The following is a 9,925-nucleotide window of genomic DNA, read 5'->3' as shown; positions in this document are numbered from 1 at the left end:
TTAGGGCTGGCATGTTTCATTGTCGTGACGAGGAAATTACGTATAGAAAGAAAGATTGTCTCAATATCAAGGCAAGCGAGTAAATAAAGTTTCGCGCAGCTCAATCCCTGAGTTCCCAAGAGCCCCATGCCTTTACTGGTAAACAACCAACCAACCACATATCAACCACATATGTGGACAAAAGTCTTTCCTCTTGTTGGGGGGAGCAGAGCGACGAAGTAACCAAAAGAATGAATCTATGGCATAAAATACAGGAAATGCTCCGGCTGTTTTTCCTAGCTTTCCACAGGGCTAGAATAGCCCTTTGTTGGATTGGTTTGGAATCCCAGTCTCTTACGTTCGTGATTCTATCTGTTCACCTTTTTTTGTGTTTATATTCCGGGGACATCGCAACATGCGATGGGGTGGGAGGTGTGGAGGGACCTCCTTCACCGCCTGTTGTGGGCATTCGGGTAGCCCCGGAGGTTTTGGGGGTGCCCCCCGCTGCCCCGGAGGTTTTGGAGGTGCCCCCCGCTGCCCCGGAGGTTCCGGTATTATTGGATGCATTAATACCGGACCCCCAAAGAGAGGCCGAGCTTTACTCGCGTTTCTGGATCAATACGTTAGGGGAAAATCCAACCCTACGTAGAATTAGCGATACTATCTCGGTTCAAAGCGAGATAGATAGGCTAATTGAAGCCGCTTTGATTCATAGCGGCTTCAATCCGACTCGGGTATTGCGTAACCGCCATCGGATAAGAGGTATAGTTTTTTATCCGAGAGGTAGGGCACTCTCCTTGCGGCAGTACCGCTACCATCTACGCAGTATCTACCGGTTGGGTACCCGAGACACACGGGCCTTCCAACGTCTTATGACGGCGGTTAGAAACTATGATCTATGGCTATAGGAATAGATCAGAGTAGAGGTGGGTAGCGGCACTGGGTGGGACCGAGAGCAAGAAAGGACGGGGGGCAACCTGCCTTTTTCATTTAAGTGAAGTTTTTGACTCAGTGCTCCATGCGGGGAAAATGAAAACTTAATTCGTTCGGATCCTCCCACATGTTCAATCTTTTTTTAGCGGTTTCCCCAGAGATCTTTATCATTAATGCAACCTTCATTTTGCTCATTCATGGAGTTGTATTTAGTACCTCTAAGAAATATGATTATCCACCGTTAGTCAGTAATGTGGGTTGGCTTGGATTACTTAGTGTTTCGCGCCTAGGAGGGCAGCGCGCTTTGGGATGCGGAGGAGCGGAGCTGCTCGAACGAATGAATGTGAGAGGAGCGAAGCTGCTCGAACGAATGAATGTGAGAGGAGCGAAGCTGCTCGAACGAATGAATGTGAGAGGAGCGAAGCTGCTCGAACGAATGAATGTGAGAGGAGCGAAAAAAGCCCAGCTCCCTAACCTAATGCGGCACCGGGTTCGGACCGCAGGGAACCGTAGCATGGGAGGATGTCTAATCCTTTTGCAGCCGCAAGGCTGGCTAATCGTACGCAGCTGGCTCGAATACCCCTGGTTCTGGAAGGCACATGAGTCCGAACGCTATGTTGAATGTGCGACCGACACTACACTACGTAGGTACCAGTGCAGGTGAGGCGTCGGTCGGTCCTATAAACGGCGGCAGCGGCGCGAGGAGTTAACGACCGGACGTGCTGCAACCTAGGGATCACCAGGCAGCTCTTTCGCTCTATAGGGATCGGGAGGGCATAGCACAATTCTTCTTGGAGGAGGGTTGGTTTGCCCGGGTGACTGATCCTGCCATAATGTACTCCTACCTACACGCACCGGCAACCGAAGTCGAGCATACATACGACGATCTTCATGCGTGAATAGCCGGGAGGAAAGAAAGGGCGGTAGATGATAATTAAAAAGGGCGCCGCGTCTGGACGGGCGGGCAGAATGGATGAGCGAAAGGTGCCATGGAGTGAGGAATACCCCGAGTCTCATGTAAGACAACTAAATGCACCTCGAGGTGCAGCCGAGGAACTGGGGGACCTTCTCGAGCACAGGATAGGCAATTGAGAGATAGAGCTAGCCTATTCGTTATGGGGAATCTATGCTCCGGGCCGAAAAGAATAGAGCTTACCTACGGCACCTGGCTTTCTCCGGCGCATATTAGCTTAGCTGCGCTTAATAGGCCGGCTTCCTCTCTGGCGGCCACTTACCTTACCCACGCTACACTCCCACTCCAAGCTACGCCTGCTGAGCAAGATGCATTGCGATTTCCTCTTCTGTGGACGCACCGGAATCTTCTCCAGGACGAGAAGATAAAGACTTTTATGGCGGGCTTTATCTCGTAAAGCCAAAGACGCCCGGGGGAAGGGGACATAATCAATAGAACCTGGCTGGGGTAGTGAGGCCCATTCCTAACCAGTTTCGAAAAGGTCCGCTCATGCTGGAGGGAGCATCCCCACTTAGTGATCGGTCCGCTAGTTCGCGCAAATCCGAATAAGTTATCACGGACGAGCCACATGCAGGGAAACTTGCACGTGTGGTTCTGGCCGGGCTTTCCTGAGGTATCTAATAACCTTGCTTCTGCTCGCCGCTGGCGCACCTCTCCTAACTATTGCCCATTTATTCCGGAATAATCTTTTTAGGAGGGACAATTTTACATATTTCTGCCAAATCCTTCTATTATTAAGTACGGCTGGTACCATTTCGATGTGTTTCGATTCTTCCGAACAAGAGAGGTTTGATGCTTTTGAATTCATTGTATTAATTCCACTTCCTACTCGCAGTATGCTCTTTATGATCTCGGCTCATGATTCAATTGCCATGTATTTAGCTATTGAGCCTCAAAGTTTATGTTTTTATGTGATGGCAGCATCAAAAAGAAAGTCTGAATTTTCCACGGAAGCCGGCTCGAAATATTTGATCTTAGGTGCATTTTCCTCTGGAATCTTACTGTTTGGGTACGACCGGACAACTACCGATATCTAAAAATATCCTTTCTTAGCTTAGAATGTTGTTGTTAAATATATATCGTAAACTATCGGATCGGGTATTGTATTACTTAGATGTGAAACTTGCAGACCTCATTGGTGATCTTACGGGGGGAACTAAATAAAAAATAATATATAGACTTGTAGAGACCCTCTATGTAGTTGTCTGGCGATCGATCTACATCTTTCCTCAAAGCCCTGGGGCTGTGTCTCGATCTCCTACGTGCGAAATCTGAGGGACTAGTTCCTATGGAGATTCCCTTTGGTCTAATTCCACGCCTTATGACGAAAGGAGAGTCGGCGTGGCGTAAAGTTAAGATTGAGGGAAATAGAGATAAATTCCCTTATGGGGTATTCCGAAGGTGTAACCTAGGCAACGAAATAAAAAGGGGCCCGAGACTTCAACTAGAGGAGCGACCAGTTGGTTCACCAAACCCCGACCCAGCGTCACGCGTTCTCCAGGTCCGAAGGGATCCAGTGCCCAACTACCGACTCCTTCCGGAATTGCGTTATCGGAGCCGAGCCAGGAATGGCCGTTAGTGGACACCTACCACTTTTCACCGGTTAGAGAGGCCCTCTTTAATACATTAAGAAAAGATGTTCACAGGGGCCAGAAAGACTCGGTCATAGGAACTTAGACCGCCTACGCGCTGGTAAACGAAAACCACCTCGACCGGATCAGAGTAAACAACAATGTCGAATCAGGCCGCCCCTTGCCTTGAAAGAATTCACAGGCGGCCACCAGCTTTCATTAATTCAATCAATAAGGGGATATCTGCTGCTTACTGCTCACGGAAACATCCGACCTATACTATAGTCAAGTCGTCCGCCTATCTTTCTGATCTCTCTTCCTTCTATTTTTCATATTTTTGGCTTTGACCAATTCAAGGTGAAAAAAAATGGGGTTGGCTAAAGCTAAAAAAGGGGAAGAGAGGATAGCTTTGGGGTACGCTCACTTCTGCATTTTTTTTTAGGGATTATCAATCGCTCTTTTTAGTGGGGAGGAATAGTGCGTGAATGGCGGTTCTCAGACAAGGGAATCGTTCCTCTCTAAAAAAAAAAGATAGGCTAGAATGAATGCTTCTATCGATAGAGCTTTCACGTCTGCATATAGAAGAGTTTTTTTGCCCTTCCATTCCGTTCTTACTATATCATGGGCTGTTGGGTTGGAATCCGTGTGATGGTTCGAGAGTAAAATATTCTTCGCATCCATCTTCGGCCTTGTGTTAGAAATGTCCCGCGGGACTGAGTTAGTGGTCGAGTCGTTTTTGGTAATTGACACCCCTCGCATTAGTTTCAATTCATATGTTACCATTCATAGTGAAGTAGCCCTCTTTTTTATGTCTTAGTGCCTTATTCTATCTATCAAAGTCCTTCTTTGTCTATAGCTCGGGTCAGTCCCCCATGGTCTGCTTTTATTTTCTCGAACAGTGCCGGCCCGCATCAGGGACTCTCGTGCGAGCCATACAACGTTCCCAGGCAGGAACTGCTCCTTTCCTTGAGCTCCCTATTTTTTTTGTTCCTCCCATCCCAGCCAGGCCAGGCGTTGATCTCGCAACGGCCCTCCAGCATGTCCTCATATCGCGTCCGTCACCACAGCAGCGCATCCCCAGATAGATACTAGCCATTGTGACTTGGTCGTAAAAAGGGGCACAAACATAAAGTACTATTCCATATCCCAAAAGTTAGTCTTCGATCCTTAGCATCTCGGGTGCCAACGAATGCCTTTGGTTTCGCTTGATTCGAACCATCTCCGTCGAGCCACTGCTTACGGTCTTATGTAGTATGGGGACCTCGCCCCTATTCTCTAAAGCTTGCCAGCCACCCCGTGGAAGGTCACACAAGAAGGCTATTCGACCGACAAAACTTAGGAATTAGTGCGTGCTGAAAAATTTACTTTTCTTTCTAAGTGAAGGGCAGGAGAAAGAATCTTGCATCTATCTCGAGTTGCTCCCTTGAGCGATCTATCCCTGGTTTTGTGACGTCGAGTTTGCTCTATTCTCTCAGCTCGGGCTCCTTTCAAGCTTAGCTTCGCGCATGATAATGATAGCGGCATTCTTTTTTTGTTTTGGGGAAGGAAGTCGCTCGCTAGTGCACTGCACCTCACCCAAGGTTCACGTCGCTAGGTCAATTCATGCTTCGACGCACTCCCGCCTCGTGTTTTCGACAGAGTGTTGTGCCATACTTCGAGAATGACACGGTTCGGAGGAACTCTAACTCATTTGGGTGAAAACTCCTTCTTCCAATCCCGTAGAGAGGCCCGGAAGAATAACAAGACGATTGACCAATTGAATCATCTTAAATTAAAGACATCATGCCCTAGACGCGAAGGTGAGTAAGAGAGCCGGGTGAATTCTGCGAAGATAGAAGAGCGGACTTCTGAGGAGACTGGAAGCCTATAAATAATAGGAATGGCAAACTGGAACCTCATCCTTCAAAGGTTTGGTGTATATGTGTCCTATTCGTAACGACCCCGACCTTGCGTCAGTCAGGGAAAGTGGCAAAAAGCCTAAGACTCTACGGGCTAGCCGGGCCTAAAGGAGCTTATCAAATTCCACCTATGTAGTGGCTCGCATTCAACAACTAAGAGTCTTCCTTCTCATCTCCTTCCTTATTTTGAATTCCATTCTTCTTCATTTCCCACCCTAGCCGCCCTTCCTTAACAAGATGGCTCGGAGCAAGCCAAGCAAAGTCTTACGTTATCTACTATCTTTTTTGTTAGCGCAGAAGGGGGGTAAGCACACAATGAAATAGGTGGAGAGTCATATTTCAAAGCCCGTTTAGCCCTTCGGACTAAGGCGTGACCATAGGATCTCACAGTGTCAGAATGAGTTGAAGACGATATGTGGTGTCCAGTCGGATAGGGCGAGGCGAGAAGGGGAACAAGAGTCAGAGATAAGGTGAACAGATCTCAAAGCAGGCTACGATAGTATATTTTAAATGTCTGGGCCTCTTCGGAAGGCTGTTCAAAGGGGAGCTATCAAGGCTCAAGGAAAAGTCTCACCTCCGTCTAGTGCTATGCTACTATTAGGGAAGTAGACGAACGATCAGGCTTCCATCTACCACTCTAAGGGTTGGAAGGTATATAAAAGGACGAGGAGTTAAATAGTAGGGAAAAGCCTTAGCCAGACGAGTGGCTGATTAAGGAATCATGGCACTCAAGTCCAACTTTCAGAGATTACTTTCTCTTAGGGAATTAGCCAGAGGGGAAGGACTCAATCATAAATAATACTCAAAGCTAGAAAACATTCAGTTTTAATGAGTGAAGAATAGTCTTTAAAGCGAAGTCTTCATTTAATCAAACATATCTTTTTAAAAGATTTAGGAAAGGGTGGTATAATTTATAATGTCTAATTTAATATATCAATCATATCTTTCAGTCTTTTATTGAAGTCTTAATTACAGAAGGCTGACTTCCCTTGTTGCTGTGACACTTTACGGCTTACCGTCTGGAAAAGGTTTTGAGGATGTTCGACTCTTAATAGGTGACTCGTCTGCAAAAGGGTACGTATGCTTTAACATTAGATCCGGTAAGGGGGTTAAAGGGCAGAAAGATTAGTTCAAGTTTCTTCCGCTTCATCTCCTCTTATAGCAGTATAAAGACTTCATACCTCTCCAAGCCTATGAGCTTCAACACCAGCTCTTCCAGGTCCAAGGCGAACAATGCCTAAAGTACAGCAGGATAAGACTGAATGGGAGGGGATAAGAAAATACCTAAACTAACCAAGGGATAAGATTATTTTCGGGTAAAAACTTGCAAGATAAGTTCCCCCCTCCAACTACTAAATACTCCAACGGGTGGAGAAAAAGACTAAGATATGACCCCACCCCAGGAAGAGAATCTTTCTTGAATAGGGGAGTGAGCGGCATAGATGGCAAAGCGGATCTCTTCGACTTAGCAAGAGCTTATACCTCGGCTGAACTTTCTCTACATCGGTCAGGAGTTGATGAGGAATCGGATAGACTAGTAAAGGCTTCTTCAACAAGACTTTTAAACAGAAGAAGATTGTCTCCTTCCTACGGGATGCATTTTAATCCCTGCTAGCGAGCATCCCTTTACTTTCTTCCCCGGTGGCATTTGAAAACTCCTGCTCCTTCGGCTTCGGAATCAAGACTATACCCTCTGCCAGCTTCTTTCTCGACGTGCGATGTCATCAGAGTGCTTCCTTTTCCGCCCTGTAATTCGCTCAAAGGAAAAGTGACACTACCTTTCATCAGTTTGAGATGGGAAATTGGATCAAGGAAATTCATACATATTTTGTGCTCACTCTTGACAACAGACTTTGTATTCATTGATGTGCTAACTTACAAAGAAGTGCCAATGGGGGGAGTCTATATCAGCTGACCGGAGAAAGGCTAAGCTTACTTTGCCGCGGCACCTTAGCGTCCCTTCCTCTCATTAGCTCTCTTTTATATGCACACGTGCGCGAGCCCTTTCAGAGAAGGAGTGGCTTCAGGCCGGCTTAGACTGCTTGACTGTCTTGCTAACCATTTCGCCTTGAGGGTTGCATGCTAGTCTTAGGTTGTATAAGAGATGTCGCCTTAAGGCTTCTTTTAATAAAAAAAATGGAAATAAGCTTTCTATATCCCGAAGGCCGATGAAACAGGATCTGGGGGCTTAGACCACTTTAACTCTTCTTTTTTTAGCTTAAATTAAAGATAGGCCTTCTCGAGCATTTTTAGACGAAGTAAAGGGAAAGTAAGGATCAATAAGAAAAGAATAGGCATCGAATGCCCTCTTTGAAAGGAAAGAATACGCTCTTGTCGCAATTGAATCAATAGTTAACCCAAACACAGAATAGGCAAGGCAGCTTGAAAAGAAGCTCTAAGCCTTGACGCTCTTGATGGCATTACCGCTGCTAGAAAGCTAACTGAATGCGTATCTGGTCTTGAGTAAATAGAAGCTCTGGGATTAGACGCTGTTGGCAATAACCGCTGCTACAGTTGGAGTTGCCGGTGCTTTAGTAAGAGTATGAGTAGGAACTCTTGTTGGTCTTGTTGTCGTATACGGTAATAGCCTTTTTGTCGTTTCCAGGGCTCTTCTCTTGTCACGAATCGGCTCTTTGAAGGAAGGAGGCAAAAGGTCTAGGCCCATCTATCCTAAAGTGAACCTTAAGCTAAGCTCTGATCTTCTTACTCTAAGAGCGGCAACAGCAAGTGCCCTTACTCCTAATAACAGAATCATCTTTAGTTACGATAGAACCACAAAAGTCAACTGAAAGCAAACCATCGAGGGGCCGTAGGCGGTTAACTCGCTCACTAAAAGAAGTGCTTTTTTTTTACACAAGGTAATGCTAATTAAAGTGCCACAGTTGATTCGTCGAAAAGACTAGCAGCATTTGTCCACTTCTCTGACTCTGAAGACGTCGAAGCGGTTGGCCCCCCCATTTGATCAATTACATTGCCTTCTGTAAGAGCTATTGATCATGTCTGCTAGTATTCTGTAAGGAACTTTCTACAGGCATGGTACGAACCAGTCCCTAGCGGCCATCATGGTCTAAAGGGAGGCTCACTTCTTCTCTCATGCTTCTGATGGATCTAGCAAAGAAGGATCCACCTCTTATAGGGATCTGGTCACTCATTCGGATTGAGATTCATCCAAGTCTACCATAACGGCTGCTAAATCCCTCCCTATTTCACTTTGACTCTTTTCAGGGCGGGAAAAAGACCGGCTCTCTAGTTCTGTCATGGAAGGGGGCAAGGTGCTGACCGATGTCGATTAGGAAGCTGCTCCTGTTGTAAAGAAGTGAGGCAGCGAAGAAGAAGCATTTTAGCATTCACCTGTCCTTCCTTCTTTATGGAATGCTCAAGCCTAGTGAGAACTCAAGTCGATTCGAATGACCGGATCCGCTGGAACTAAGGCTATTTCCAATGCCCGAAAGGAAGGTGCTTAAGCTGAAAGAGTGGTCAGTGAGGCTCAATTCTTTGTATTGATTCCAAGACCCAGGGCATAAGGAATTCACTAAGTCTAAGAAGATTCTCCTTTTGATTCAATAGAAGGGGATGCCCCCAATGTGGTAATAGCCGGTAGAGACCTACGTTATTCACAATAGGTGAACTTGCTAGAATGCTGTTTAATAAACTGCTTTATATAGGTAACTGGAAAGCTCTATCCCCCTACGTCAGCTGGCTGAAAAAGCAATTTATCCTTATTCAACTCGGTAAATTGAAAGAAGTCCCAACCACGAGGCTTTGCCGCGAGAGTTTCGACATTAGTGATTTGCTCTGAATCAGGCCCCTAAACCAAGGCAAATAGCCCAAAATACATATGAATCCGACAGATCGGACCGAACTGCCAATGAAATCCATTTAGCCAGTTAAGCTAAGAAGAAAGAAATAGATCAGAAATCGAGTTTGAAGGCCCGAGAGTACGGGAACTGGTCCGGTAGGGAAGGTGCGAGATGATGAATGAAAGGGTCAGATGAATCCGTGACTGCAGCGACTGAGGAAGGAATCGATGAAGTCATTGCCAGCCGTCTTGTATCCTGGCAGAAGATCCCCAAAAAAGCAAGCAGCATTTATTTCCTCGGTAAGGCCCGGGGGATGCCTCCTACCTTCCTTCTCGCAGTCAGCTATGTAACTCAGGCAGCAAAGGTTCAAGCCACTCTTTACAGCTTCTTGTGGTTGACGCTAAAAGCTCCTTGTGACAACTCTTCTTGTTCGCTCCTACGCGTATGCCGAGTTCCATCTTTGGAAAAATTAAACTAAACTCGTTGCCAGAGAGAAAACATCACAAAATTAACCGACCCCGCCCATGGTCAGTAGTCAAGATCTATTATAAAAATAGTTGTCGAGGGAAGGAAGTCGAAAATCAACAGCTCAGAAAGCTTTCCCTTGACAAACCCGCACTTTGACAGCAAAAACCGCCCGCTACTCACAGAGAACAGAGATAAGAAGGAAGATAAAAGATAAAGAAGAATCCTAACCATAAGATAACCGGATCTTTATCAGAGTAACAGAATGCAAGTCTTTACCTTTGGCTAGATATAGAGTCGAGTGAG

The 9,925-nt window shown here is 46.2% G+C and overlaps 1 protein-coding gene across 1 annotated transcript.

Moving 5' to 3' along the window:
- Window positions 1-1,039: 1,039 nt before the first annotated feature.
- Window positions 1,040-2,894, top strand: nad2 (NADH dehydrogenase subunit 2; one part of a trans-spliced gene, as the record gives it). Coding sequence (YP_009237625.1) covers window positions 1,040-1,192; window positions 2,503-2,894 — 545 coding nt within the window.
- Between the last annotated feature and the right edge of the window lie 7,031 nt (window positions 2,895-9,925).

Source organism: Medicago truncatula, mitochondrion (assembly GCF_003473485.1).
Source record: "Medicago truncatula mitochondrion, complete genome".
Classification (NCBI taxonomy): domain Eukaryota; kingdom Viridiplantae; phylum Streptophyta; class Magnoliopsida; order Fabales; family Fabaceae; genus Medicago; species Medicago truncatula.
The sequence above is the reverse complement of the archived record's forward strand: the minus strand, read 5'-3'. Positions and strand labels throughout refer to the sequence as shown.